This window comes from Crocodylus siamensis, chromosome 3 (assembly GCF_052110815.1).
Source record: "Crocodylus siamensis isolate JL-2025a chromosome 3, ASM5211081v1, whole genome shotgun sequence".
Lineage (NCBI taxonomy): Eukaryota > Metazoa > Chordata > Crocodylia > Crocodylidae > Crocodylus > Crocodylus siamensis.
The window spans coordinates 238,066,249-238,080,179 of NC_143397.1; the positions used below are offsets into that span (position 1 = coordinate 238,066,249).

The following is a 13,931-nucleotide window of genomic DNA, read 5'->3' on the forward strand; positions in this document are numbered from 1 at the left end:
CCCGTGATTGGGAAATTTCCTTTAGCTGTTTGAAGAAAGCCTCATCCACCTCAGCCTCCTGGTCTGGTGGTCTATAGCAAACCCCCACCATGGCATCACCCTTGTTGCTCTCCCCTCTGACCCGGAGACTTTCAACAAGCCTATCTCCAGGTTCATACTGGAGGTCTGAGCAATCACACAGTTCTTTTACATAAATCACAACTCTTCCTCCTCTTCTCCCCTGCCTGTGCTTCCTGAAGTTTGCACCCATTCATGATGGTGCTCCAGTCATGCGAGCTCCCACCAAGTCTCTGTTATTCCAATCACATCATAGTTCTGTGACTGTACGAGGATTTCCAGTTCTTCCTGCTTGTTTCCCAGGCTCTGTGCATTCATGTACAGACACCAGAGGTAACTAGCTAATTGCCCTACTTTGTTAGGAAGAGCAAGAAGACCACTTCCCCTTTTGCTCCCTCCTGCTTTTGCTTCCTCTAGGTTACCTACTTCCCCACTTATCTCAGGGCTTTGGTTTCTATCCCCCAGCAAACCTAACTTAAAGCTCATGGAGAGAAAGTGCTGAACTCGACTTGAAAAATCCCTCTTGTGTTTGTTTGTTTGTTTTTTGTCTGCCGGACGTGAAAACCTTTAAATAGAATTCAAACCTTAAAGCTTCTTTTACCATATTTTTTCTTAGAGCTGGGTTTCTGAGTTAGTCCTCATAAAAATTTAAACACATAAGTAACTTCATGTGTTTGAGTGGTTCTCTTGTGTCCACATGCATACAATGATTCTAGGGGTGCACCGATAAAGATTTTTTGGGCTGATAGTGATGGCTGTTTATTAACCAGCCATTTCAGCTGATACCAATCTGATTGGCGATACGCAGCCTGACAGCTTGGAGAGCAACATCCGACTGGTAAGTCTGTTGGGGGGAAGGGACATGGGGGAGGGAAGGGGGAGGGAGGGGCAGATCAAGGCTCCCCACGGTGAGGGAGGAGTGAGGCTGGGGATGGAGCTAGGGTGGGGTGGGGTGCTGGACAGGCCAAGGGCAGTTCCCACTTCTGCACTCACCCTACAGGAGGTATGGGGGGCATGTGCTCTCCCAGAGCTGTGCGCAGGGCAAGGGTGGGCTGCTGCTGTTGGTGAGGGGCTGGGAGCTGTGCCAGCCTCATCCTGGTGGTGGGGCTGTGCTCAGGCTGGGCAGGGAGGGGCGGGTGGTGGTGGCACTAGGAAAAGGAGCTATGTGGGGGGCTACAGCCACCCCAAAATTCACCATAGACCCCCATAATCTCCCTCCCAGTGCTGCTGCCTCTGCCTGCCCTGCCTACCTCAAATGGAGCCCCAGCCCAGCCCCCCAACCAGGAAGAGCCTGGTGCCGCTTCCGGCCCCAAGCCTGAAGTGAGCAGCCTGCCCTCATCCTGTGCACAGATCTGGAGGGTCTCCTCCTGGGAACCACCCTACCTCCTTAACCTCCCCCGCATGTCCCCTGGATAAGCCGCCTGTGGCTCCATACACCACCCTGCCCCAGCTGGGCAGTACCTACCTCTGTCCCTGCCCCAGCCCCACTCAGTGCCTCACTGTGGGGGCCTCGATTTGCCTCCCCATGCCCTTCCCTCCCCAATGCCACTTCTCTCCCACAGATTTACTGGCCAGATACTGCTCTCCAAGCTGCTAGACTACATTCCTGTCCACGTGCATACTGCTGTTGCACACATGCACATGGCATTCATCAGAAACATTTTTGGCAACATCAGCCAGAAAAGCTGATTGCCCGTAATGTCAATTTTCCTTTTATTGGTTACAATATGGACCGATATATTGCTGCACCTCTAAATTATTCACGTGCTTATGTGCTAGATCAGTGTCTAGATTAAGAGAGAGCCTTAAAAACTGATAGGACTGGCTTCATCTATTAATGTATGTGTGGCAGAAACCAAAAGCACCCTGGTTGATAATCACTGCCTCATCCAGTGAATTTCAGAGTGGGAAGGGAGAGCATTGTTGCCTAAGAAAATGCTTTAAGGCCATCCTAAAGTGCACTTCACTCAGTTCAACCTCCTGAGCTTTTAGAAACAAACAATCAGCAGCGGAGTATGGAGATGAGGGAAGCTATATGCCTTTCTGAGAAGCAGTAACATCTCTTGGAGCAAGAGAAATGTGAAGAATGAAGGATGTGGTGACAGCAGCAGCAGCAAATCAGTTCATGCATTAGTTGCACTGCCAAATTTGTGATGCAGCGTACTTACTGTGCATCTACATGCCCACTGCCCTTCACTCAGTCATCTGTACTGCAGGCATCTCATCCTTGGCTTAGAGGGACTCACAATGATGACTACTTTTTACTTCAGCTGATGGGCATAAACAAAAGACAGACCTTTGCTTTAGGTAGCCAGTCCTATCCAGGCATTCATGCAACGGCGTGTTCTGGGCTCTGACCTAGATATATTACTCAAGCATCTCCCTCTCATCCTTGCACAAGTGAGAAGTCTGTAAATACAGGAAGAAGGCTGAAGATTCCTTTGTCTGTTAACTTTGACTAACATAAAAAGAATAAAATAAGAAATTAAGCAGGTGAGCTTCCATATTCTTTATGACAAGGGGCCAGTAATATTGTAATTTCCCTGCATTCCTTTTGGCCCATTTAATAAACCCCAACTTAAAACATCTGTGTGCCCGAGAGAGACTAGGCTGAAGTGACCAATAGGATATTGGAGCTGACTATGTTTTTTTATAAGAATTTTGTTTATGAGGATGGTGCAAATATGGGTGGGGAGGTGGTGGGGAACGAGACCGTTCCTGTGTCCACACAAGAGGAGGTAAAGGAAATGCCATTAGAATTGTAACCTTATGAGGTGCTCAGTACCGGAGAAGGGATGCTTAGCACCTCCAGATCCACTTTTTCATTGCCTTACATCTTCTTTAATAGCTCACATGTGTAGAAAGGAAGAGCCAACACCCATCTGTCTGATCTATTGAAATTTATATTCATTTTGCTTAGTTGTGCAAAGTGAAAGGGATTAGGGAACTGGACCCATTGGCTTCTGAGAAAGCTTTACCCTTAGTACCTTGTCGGATCAAGCCCCATAGCAATGCCTTCCAAAAGCCTCCAGGTAGTAGATATGAAAGCCACGTAAAGACTTAATTACAGCCATTATAGGACTTACTGGTAAATTTGCAAGTAGTCTTTAGCTTCCTAATGGATCGTACTCAAATCCAATTACACTTGCAGTCTGGAAGTGCTTGGTGAGTCTGAGTTTCTGAATTACATTTGTGACACTCAGATCATCTCTAGGAGAAATCTTGAAGGCTCTTGGCTGTAAAATATACTTCTTAGCCAGTCCAATCACCTTCTATGTTTAGAAATCCAGTTAGTAAACGGGCAGGGCCAGTGGTAAATTTAAAGTCACAGAAGCATTTGTCTATCACAGTTTGTTTTGATCTTTTCCTTTTAGGTCTCATGAGGCCATTTATTAAAATCTCACTAAGGCTATCTATATTCTGGCATCTTTTCCCTGCGTTGCAGACAGGGCTAGCTGCAAAAATTGGAGACAGACATGATGCTGAGAGTTGCTATTTGAAGACTCTTTAGAGACATCCTCTAAGAGTCTCATTTATTGCAGAGGATGGAATTTCTTTCCTGCCACACATTTTACTACAGAAATATCCTCCTATTTCTAGAATAACCTGCTATTTCGAAGAGCATTTAGCTGCTACTAATATCAAGTAACAGAAGCACGTAGTCTCATAAGTGAAGCATAAATAGAAAGGAACCTATAGCTGAAAAGTGTCAGCATTTTGTTGCTGAGAATTGGCAGGCCTGTGTGGAAATGCTTGTCCCAGGCAAGAAGCATTACATTTCCAGAATGTCTTCACCTTGGCATGTATGTACAGTGTTTAGATGTTTACTGACCTACATTTTTGCTGGGCAGGGGGGAGCATATTTAGACATTTTTATTTATCCCATGATGGGACATATCATTTGCAACAAATTATTTGCCTTGTTCAAGGCCTTATCTGCTCCAAAGTAGATTTATCAAAGGGGAGAACTTTTAGTGTTTTTGTTACTGCCCTTCTTTGGATATCCACTTAGAGAGGAGCAACTTTATCTCTTATTATCTCTTTTATCTCATTAGGTATCACTGATATCTCTCTATAAGAAGCACTACACAGAATCCTAAATGTTTGTTAGGTCAGGTCATTAGACTGCAGGCACTTTAGGGCAGAAATCTACTTTCTGTGGCATTTCTTTGAAGTGCCTTCCTAGCACGTTGGTGAAGACTGTGCATTGGTTAATGACTTCTGTTGAGCATTTTGTTCACTGGGGTTCTGTATTTCTTTAAAAAGTGTGCAGCTGCACATATTACACATGATAGCAAGTCTTCCAAGGAGGCCTGCTCTTGTGAAAAAGAGGTGCAAACGGAAGCACAACATGCAAGTTTTTCATATTCACTTGTCCTAGGTTATTCAGCATGCCTGTTATCATGAGAAAGGATCGAACAGCCCATTTTCAGAGGGAAAAGGAAAGGCTGTTCCTTAGGGGTTTTCCAAGAAGCAGTCTTATTTGGTCTCCCTATCCTGAGAGCACTCCCTGCAACCAGCCCTAGAGTGACTTCCTAAGGGGCAAGCTTTGAGACCTCGGCTTTTCTCAGTCTATAGCTTCCCTGGTGATCTATAGCACTCCCACTTCTGGGAGCTACTTCTTTTCTGATCAGCTCCTGGGAAGGAATAAGGGTGTTTTCTTCTTTAAAAGAGTGTCAGAGTGCTGATTGTCTCCATAAGTATAGCAGATGTGGCTTCAAAACAAAGTTTTTATTGTGCTATTCCAGTTCCCTTTGTCCTTACTTGGATTTTACTCTGTCCTCCCTGGGACCATTCCTTTTCTCTGCATGCCCTGGGACCTTTTCTCCCCTACCTTCTCTCCTTAGAGCTTCACTCATTCTCCTCAGGCTCAGTCAGTCACACTTGTAACTAAACAGTTATAAAACTATCGTCTTAACCTGGGAACAGCAGTAATCCAATCCAATGAAACATTAAGTCGTGGAGAATCAATCAGGAGGCAGTCTCTGGGCCCTGCTGCTAGGCCCAGATTCCATCTGGCCCTAGGATGAAAAGCGCATATAGTTGTCCTATACAGAGAACTATTTACAAGCTTTATTTACAGTAAAGCCTGCCCACGCAGACCCCCCCAAAGTGCTCTCCACCAGATCGACAGGCTAGAATCCAGCTCACCTAGCCTCCTTCATCACACTTGTTAACAGAGCATAAAGGAGCTGTGCATTTTATAGAATGGCATGCATCTTATGTTATAGTTCTCCTTTGGATTCAATTGTAGCACTCACCTTCTTGCCAAGAGGTATCCTGACGGATCCTGCCTCAGGTGCGTGGTAGGAGTAGATGCCTCTGGGGGTCCCTTCCAGCTCAACTTCTTTATAATTTCTATGAACTCTCAGGCCCCTGGCAGATGTTACATTTTTCACATGATTAATGTGTTAATCATTAATAAAATAGTAAACTAGCCATTTAATGTGTAATATCTTTGTGGCTGTTTTGTATTATGCTTTAATTTTGATGTACGGCATGTTAAGACTCTGCCATGCAGCCTGATGCCAATGTCATGCTGCATGGTAAGGCTTTAAATGTCCCCACAATGGGACAGCCCATTGTCTCTCCATGTGCAAGGATATCCCCAGTCCACAGCTGTCTGTAGTTGACACATGTACAGCTGGCCATGTAGCCATATAGGGCAAATTGTCTGAGACAATTGTCCTCAAATGGGCTTGGGTGCTTTCAGCCTTGTTGTCTGGCTTTACTCCCTTAGGACCCTTCAGCCAGTTCTCCTAACACAAAACAATAACCCTTGGTCCAAGCAAACAAAACAAGCCTTTGGCCTTTTACCAGGTGGCAGAAAAGGGCCCTTTGGTTCTGCCCTCTCGGCAAGGAGAGTTCCTCTGGGTTTAGCCAGCCTCCTGCCTGCAAACTACTCCTTCCCCCAGATCAAGCTCTTTACTCTCTATCCTTGGACTTTTAACTGCCAGCAAATTACCCACAGCTGGGCTCCTACCCCAGGATTGTCTGCCTCATTTAAAGGACCAGACTGTACCATTACAGCCCCATTGACAAGTTGGTGGCACAGGCATTTGGGGATGGGAGAGCTCCCCTAGTTTCAAGGTGTATGGGGGGTGGGTAGCTGTAGATTGGGAAGCTCCGTGATTCACAGCTCTATCCATATTTCAGACTTTTAAGCAGAGCACTCCAACAAATTTTACCACGGATTCCAAAAATCTTGCATCTTACCATGCCAGATGCATATGACAGGATACACAGGTTCTGGGATCCATGATAAAATTCATCTGATTCCACTTGCACAGAGCTGAATTAACTTCTGCCAGCACCTTTGGATGCCTAAGAGCTAGGGCTGTGTGAAACAGCTATGTTTCGTTTCCATTTTGGATTTGGCTGTTTTGGAGGAGCAGTGATTCGTTTAAGGGTTTCAGATCACTGTTCCGTTTCAGTTCGGCTGAATCTGTTTCAGAGTTTTGGTGCTGATTTGAAGATTCAGATTGGCTGGGGAGAGGCAGGCACAGACCGGCAGCTGCAGGTTCTCCCACAGCTCCTCCGACAGTGCCTGCCTCTTCCCAGGCAGGGGGATCCATGGGAGAAGCTCATCCCATGGATGCCCTGGTTGGCCCCATCCTCCACCTGGCCCCAGTCTCCTGACACTTAAAAAAAAAAAAAAAAAAAAAAAAAAAAGAAATCTGGCTGTAGCAGCAGTGATCAGGGCCTCTCGGGGCTCATGGCAGAACCCCCCCCCCCCCAACAGCATAGGGCAGTGGGGGACAGTGAGGATCACCCTGCTCCCACTTGGCACCCATGCATCTTTATCTCTACTTGTATTCCATACCACTATAAGCTTTCAGCACATTCACAGTAGTTGCTAGCCATATAGTTTGCCTTTCCAGCAACAGGAAATGGCAGATGATTTGTTCCTTTAGTTCAGTGAAAACGGTTGTGCACCAGTCATCAGATCAAATTACCAAGGGAAGTAGTTCACTATCTTCTTAATGCCTTCCTGCAAGAAGTTTTAGCTAAACAAATTTATTGGAATCCATACAAGGTAATTTGGTAAAATACAATGCCTATGACCCAAATAATGGCATCTTTACTGTCTAACACATTTGTCTTTTGTAGGTTTATTATTTGGTTCAAAAAGAGACTCCAGAATCCTCAAAGTATATGATTGACATTTCCCATAATTGGCAAGTTTCTTTAGGAATAGTTTTTTGATCCACATATGCATTTTTATGAATATCAGAGTTTATACAGCAAGCCAATTTTGTTGTCAATTTAGATCACAGAGATCAACTGGAATGCTGTGGTTTCAGGTAGGGCAGAATTTGTTTCTGAATGGAAGCGTGGTATCTCAGTGGCAAAATCTTGAATTGCATGTATGTGATATTCTATTTTACGATTTGTTAAATTCAATGAGTTGCCAAATATCAGTGGCTAGGTTTCAGATACAGGTTTCCCTCACCAACCACGGTTTTGCCTGCCACAGTTTTGAGTATCCATGCTTAATATTTTATATACCATTGTGGCTACCACAGTATGCAGTTTTGAGTAACCATGGTTTTCTGCGGCTGCAAATCAGCCCGCCACCTGCGATTTCAAATCACCCATGCTCTTGCTAGTCATTCATAGGGTTCCCATCTCCTCACACACACTCAGTCTCACGTTGTGCTTCATGCCATTAACATCCAGTTGCAGGTGCTCTGCATTTTTCACCCAATTCCTTTGTGATTTTTGCATTTTGCCCTTAATCATGACCTCTAAGGGATTGAGTGGTGAAGGTGAGCAATTTATGAAGAAGGCAAGGAAAATGATGTCCTTGGAAACAAAATTGGAGTTGTTGGATTGTCTAGCAAATGGAGAGAGTGTGGCAAATATAAACGATGATTTTTGTACACTGTATGTTCCTTTATTATTCATATTCAAGTCCCTAACCCCATTTTTCCAATAAGCCTTTTGTCTTAGCAATCACGGTTTTGCTAAACACAGAAACATTCAGGAACCTAACCCCTGTGGTTGGTGAGGGAAACCTGTAGAACTTTGATTACATTTCAAAGGCCTGGTTTATGAGTCAACTTTGGTTCTATAATTAAGTTTTACCTGACTCTTCATCTCCAGAAAAGCCTGTGTTCTTCCATGGAGTTTAAGACCAGAAGGGACTATTAGTTTTAGTCTGATCTCCTGTGTTTTCACAGGCCCATGAAGTCCACAATTGGACTTGTATTTTGCTGAAGCTACCCTGGGCAGCTTGTTTAAAGGTGAGTAACTCTCACTGTTAAACCTTTGTGCATTATTTCTATATTGAATATGGTTTTTATCCACATGGTTGAACACTGAAACATTTTCAGAATTCTAGAGTCCAAAACATGTCCTATGTGCTTAAAAATAGTCAGTAATATTATATGTCACCTAATTACTACTAGGACCCAAATCTTATTTAGCCTGTGAGATTTCTAAACCTCTGTAAGTGCTTGCCCAAAATATACCTCTTGTCTCAGAAGAGTGATCCTATTCCACTCTGGGAGCCACAGAGATTTTCCATTCTCTAAATAGGCAGCCCTGTGTGCCTCTAGAACACATAAACACCAAGCAAAGAGTTGCCTATGGACAGCTAATGAGAAATGCTAGGCAGAGGAGGGTGCATAAGTTTGGGTGCCAGACTCAGAGTTGTATATGATATGAACCTTCATCATCTCAGGATTGAAATTTCCCTGGGTCTTGCTACTTACTCCTACTACTGATTATGCATTTTAGTCAATTAATGTTTAATACTTAAACAGCATTGAGAGCAGTAGCCAGAACCCAGAAATCCCTCAATGCACTACTTTCTGTAGTAATTTGATCCCATGGGCCAGGGTCATTGGCCACAGAGTCCCTTCTGGCTCCAGTGATGCTTGCATTTTTTATTTCCATTCAGTAGTTCAGTTTTGTTAGGAAGAGGCTCTTGACCTTGCCAGAGCCCGAATAGGCAATTTCCTGGGAGTAAGTGTGTTTAAGCTCCTCATGGTAAGTGAACCAAGGTCTATCAGGCCTTGAGCAAGTGCTCTAACCACTACGGTGTAGGTCAAAAGTAGTTAGGGGCCTCCTTGCTTTTTGTGATGTAGAGGCACCTATATATGTGCTGGACACCAGCTCTGATGCATGCTAATTAGCATATATCAGAGCAGACTTGATTAATCAAGCCTGCTAGAGCATGCTAATTAGTACATTCCAGCAGCAATCACATCACATGTATTCAGTGTCCCTGAACTACAAAATGGTGGTAGGGGCACTTTAACCAAAGCATTTTCTGGCACACCAGAATTGGGCTCAGTGTATATACATTTGTTTACGTGTGTGCCTACATATAACTATTTTATTTCCATGTTCATATATATACAGATGGTCATACATCATTTAAAAAATGAAGAGAAACACTGATCTGATATGAATAAATTGAAAAAGGACATGGATAATTCCAGGTTTTGCAGCTGGAAAAATGCAGGCTCTTGTTTCAAAGTAAGGCAAAAGCTGCTGCGGCACATCTGGAAAATATCACAGCTGCAAGTATAGCCATATTTTAGCTCTTACTATTTCACAATATATGGGAGGTTTATCAGTGCTCCTTTCCCCAATACACTAATTTAATTAGTTTGTGTTTCATTTTGAAGCATTTTTTTATGGTATTTGCAGACTTAGCTTTAAATTCAGACCATCGGTTGAACCTGAACATTCAGTTCTAGGATAAATATTACAAAGCAGAAAAGTTACTGCGGTACTAGTAGCTAGTTTTAGATAGAAGTTTTTACAGTCCTGTATGTATCCCAAGTCATGGCAACATTACTGCGTTCAGTCAACTGTTTGCTTTTTGTGGTTTCTAAGAGAAATAATATAGTGATACATCACACTGGCTTCACATTGAGAAAAAAGTTAGTCTAGTGATTAGAAATCTACTCTGGATTTTTAGACACCCAAATTTAGTTTTCTTGGGGCAAGTGTCCCTGTTCCTCAGTTTCCCATCTATAAAATCGGATAGTAGGAGTTTCCTAATACCCAGTGACACTATGAGAGAGAAGTGCATTCAGGACAGCGAGTAACCACACAGTGCTATATTAATGGGGACTGTATAAGTACCCATGACTAGCTGAGTTAGTGATGAATAGTTGTTCTTATTCACACACTGCTGGTTGGTAGATGTGACAAGACTGTACACCAGTGGCTTTCATCCTTTTTTAGATTCAGGGCACTTTTTGAAAAATGTCAACTCTTAGGCTTTCACTATTTTTTTTCACTGCAGAATAAGAGATCAATTCAAATAACTCAGAAAGACCACAAAAGATCAGAATGTTTTTGACACTGGATTCCAATTTGAAATCTCTGGGTTTATTTTATGAATCATGTGTACGTATTTGCACACCTAACCGTGCAAATATTGTATGGCACCCTTATATGAATCTTGCGGCACCCCAGGGTGCCATATTACCCTGGTCGAGAATCACGGTACATTCGTCTACATTCTTCCTGTGTTTTAGGCCCTGATTCTGCCATATAGTTCATGCAGACAGATTCACTGTCCACTATTGTCAAAGGCTACTCAGAGCCTCTTTGAAGTCAGTGGGAATATTCACAAAGTGAAACCCTGGCATCATTAAAACTAGTGGCAAAACTTCTCTTGACCTTGAATGCAGGATTGGGGTGGGGGTGGGAAGAGAGTGAAATTTTATTCATATCATGTAAAAGCTGCACTTGTGCATAGTTTTTGTGATAGAAGTTTAAAGTGTAAATCTTATTCCACGTCCAAGATGTCCAAGTCTTTAACACTACTAGCACCCATAGTATGCAGCCCATCTCAGAAGCGTGACCCTGATCCATCAGGGAAATGCACAGCTCTCCTAGTCTCTCAACAAGCAGCCTTGTACATCCCCCTATTTTGCCTGCTTGAGATGATTTTCTTATTCTGGCAAGAGGGGGTGTTCCTAGTCTTTTCAAGGAGGCACGTATCTCTCCCCTTTTCTCAGGCTATAGAAGTTTCTTCATGTTGGTATCCAGCTTGACGGCAAGATTGAAACCAAACTCCTGATTCTTATTTAAAGAGAGATGATGGATGTTTAAAACATCATATCTGCTTTTTATGACTTGGGGCGTTGGGCTTCTTTCTGCATCAAGCTCATTGGGTTAGTAAAAACAGGCCATCACTCATCACCAGGCTAGATGTCCTGAAGCCTAATCCATGTTCTCAGCCATGCAAAGGGGTGGGCATGGAGCAGACGGGAGTTCTGTTTGCACAGATTTTTTTAAACGCTGTTTCTCTTGAGATCAGGTTGACAAACTTTTTTTAATACATTCTAAAATTGTAGTCTAGGTTTTTGGCTAGTGCCCAGCCCATAAATCAGTGCCCTGTTGCAGGGGATATCTAGACAAAGGGAAAAGGGCCAGAGATTCCATAGATCCCTTACAGAATGCAGAAGGCAATCTAGCCACAGATGATGCTGTGAAAGCTGAAGTATTTAATTTTTTTTACTTTGGTTTTCACATATGGGGCAGCTACTAGTTGGCAAGTGCAGTTGAAAGCAGAGATAGGGAAGGAGATAAACAGCCTAGAGTAATGGCAGAACAGGTTAGGGATTACTTAAAGGAGCTAGATGCTTTCAAGGCTGCACTGACATCAGTGTAAAATAAAAGTGAGTAGAAGAATGCCCCACAAACCTTTTCCTCAATAGGCTAGTGGTTAGGGCACTCTCCCAGTAAATGGAAAACAGCTTCCAGTGTTTTGTATGCGTTTTCTCCAATGACTGTTCTTTATAAAATGCATTAATAGCTTTGGGATCAGGTGCCAGAACTGAGAGCTTTCTCCTTGCCTCTCAAGGGACAGTCCTCTTCACTGGGCTACGGAGTCAGGCTCCAGCTTACATGTTCTTCTAACCAGAATGACTTTTGCATGCCTTTATGTATAGTGGCCCAGCTTCAACAGGACAGGATCCTTACATTCTGCCTAGCTGATGGCCTGGTACTTAAGGCACTTTTGTGGAAAAAGGGAGATGTGGATTTCAACCTCCATAGACTGAGAAGGGCTTAGAAACCAGATCTCCCACTTTCTGGGAAACTGCTTGGTCAGTTCCTAGTCTACTGGGCAGAATGTGGGTCAGATTGCAACTGAGCTGAGGTGGTATTTGGGTAATTCATTACATCCTATAAGTAACAAAAAGAATGTAGATAGCTTTTTAGAAAAATACCTGCTTTTTAAATAATTTTTTTAAAAAGTTACTGGTTAAGTTAATTTGGCCAAATTAATAAACATCATATTGCTGATCCTGAAAAAGTTTAGTCATTATAGAATAGTCTCAATAGGCCTTTACAACCTAATATAAATGTCTCAAAAGCAGCTATTAAGTATGTTTCTAGGATGACTGGCAAGGTTTTGCAGACCTTTTCAATTTTATGATGAAGCTCCTCAACCACCAGTTTACTCACAATTTCCCTACAGTAGGTGAAAGATTATTTCCCCTTTACTTACAGTAGGAAATAGCTGCTTTTTGTTGGACAACTGGAAACTGGTATGTGGCTTGGGGCAAAGTGGGCAGTTATATAACCTATGGAATTTAAAAGAATATCACCACCATAAAACTTACATGACAGTGAATTGGGCTAAGGTCTCTGTGGCAGAAGGATTTCCCAAAATAATGTAGTAATGTAAAGCATATAAGTGGTAAAGTGGGAGAATTAGTCTTAGCTGGTGGCAGAGTATTAACATGTAATTTCACTGACACACTGGCATGTTTTTGTGTGCTTAGCATATAGTATGGAAAATTACATCTCCTTTTCTTTCTGCTTGTTTTCCAGTGGTACTAAAACCAAATTTACCATGTAGTAGGCTGAAAACTAGTTTGAAGTTATTTCCCATTTTTTGTTTGTTTTTTTGCTTTCTCCTACTGGAAATAAAAATGCCCAAGGCTTTTTTTTTGTAGCCTTTGACCAATCTTGTCGCTAAAGCTTTTAATAATTATGTGCAACTACTATGAGAGGCATACGAATTGTTTGACAGTCAGACCCTAACGTGATATGCATGGAGTCCTTCACTTTGTGTTCAGAAAACACAAACCTTTTTATATAGGCTGGGCTGGGATTATTTTGCCAAGCTAACTACTCTACCTTACTAGTTAGGCAGGTGTTCTGCAAAGGTTATTCATAATGGGATTTGACCCACAGGCTTCGACTGCATGAAGAAAAGGTCATTAAAGATCGAAGGCATCACCTCAAGACATATCCCAACTGTTTTGTTGCCAAAGAACTGATTGACTGGTTGATTGATCACAAAGAGGCTTCAGACAGAGAGATAGCAATTAAACTTGTGCAGAAATTATTGGATCACAGTGTCATTCATCATGGTGAGTGAAACCTCAACAGCCTCAATGAGTTTGTTACTTTTTTCTTAGTAATCATGAAGCTATTCAGTGTAATTTTGATCCATGTGTTTACAGTTGTACAAGGTTTTGGTGGTTTTCTTGATGTGCCTGGGGCAGCCTGGGGATTTCCAAGTTGAAGGAAGTCCTTACACATTGCATAGCTCTTCTCCACAAGGCTTCGTACATTCCAGCACATGTGAAGACTCAAGAGTGGTAAAGAACAAAGCTAGTAGCAACTTGATCCATTCTTCATTTCCTTCCTAAAAAGGATGGTGAAGTTTCTGTGGAGAATACCACTGCTGCAGTATTGACAGAGCTGCTGATCCTCCGCTGTGTGCAGGAGACATTCGGTCTCCAGTGGAGAATCCACTACTACACTATCCTTTACAGAATGAAGGGGCTGTGTATATTAGATTCATTGTCTCCAACTTTTGATTGCCCAGGTGAAGCAAAACTGAGAAAATACCACCTCAGGCAGCCTCATATTTTTCATGCTCTATCAAC

At 42.9% G+C, this 13,931-nt stretch overlaps 1 protein-coding gene across 7 annotated transcripts in view; it reads left to right on the forward strand.

Moving 5' to 3' along the window:
• The window catches only part of DEPTOR (DEP domain containing MTOR interacting protein), a 126,048-nt gene that overhangs the window by 19,581 nt on the left and 92,536 nt on the right, over positions 1-13,931 (forward strand). For all 7 annotated transcript variants that reach the window (XM_090040557.1, XM_090040558.1, XM_090040556.1 and 4 more), the window contains one exon: positions 13,231-13,409. In XM_090040557.1, coding sequence (XP_089896683.1) covers positions 13,231-13,409 — 179 coding nt within the window. The remainder of the gene's footprint in view (positions 1-13,230; positions 13,410-13,931) is intronic.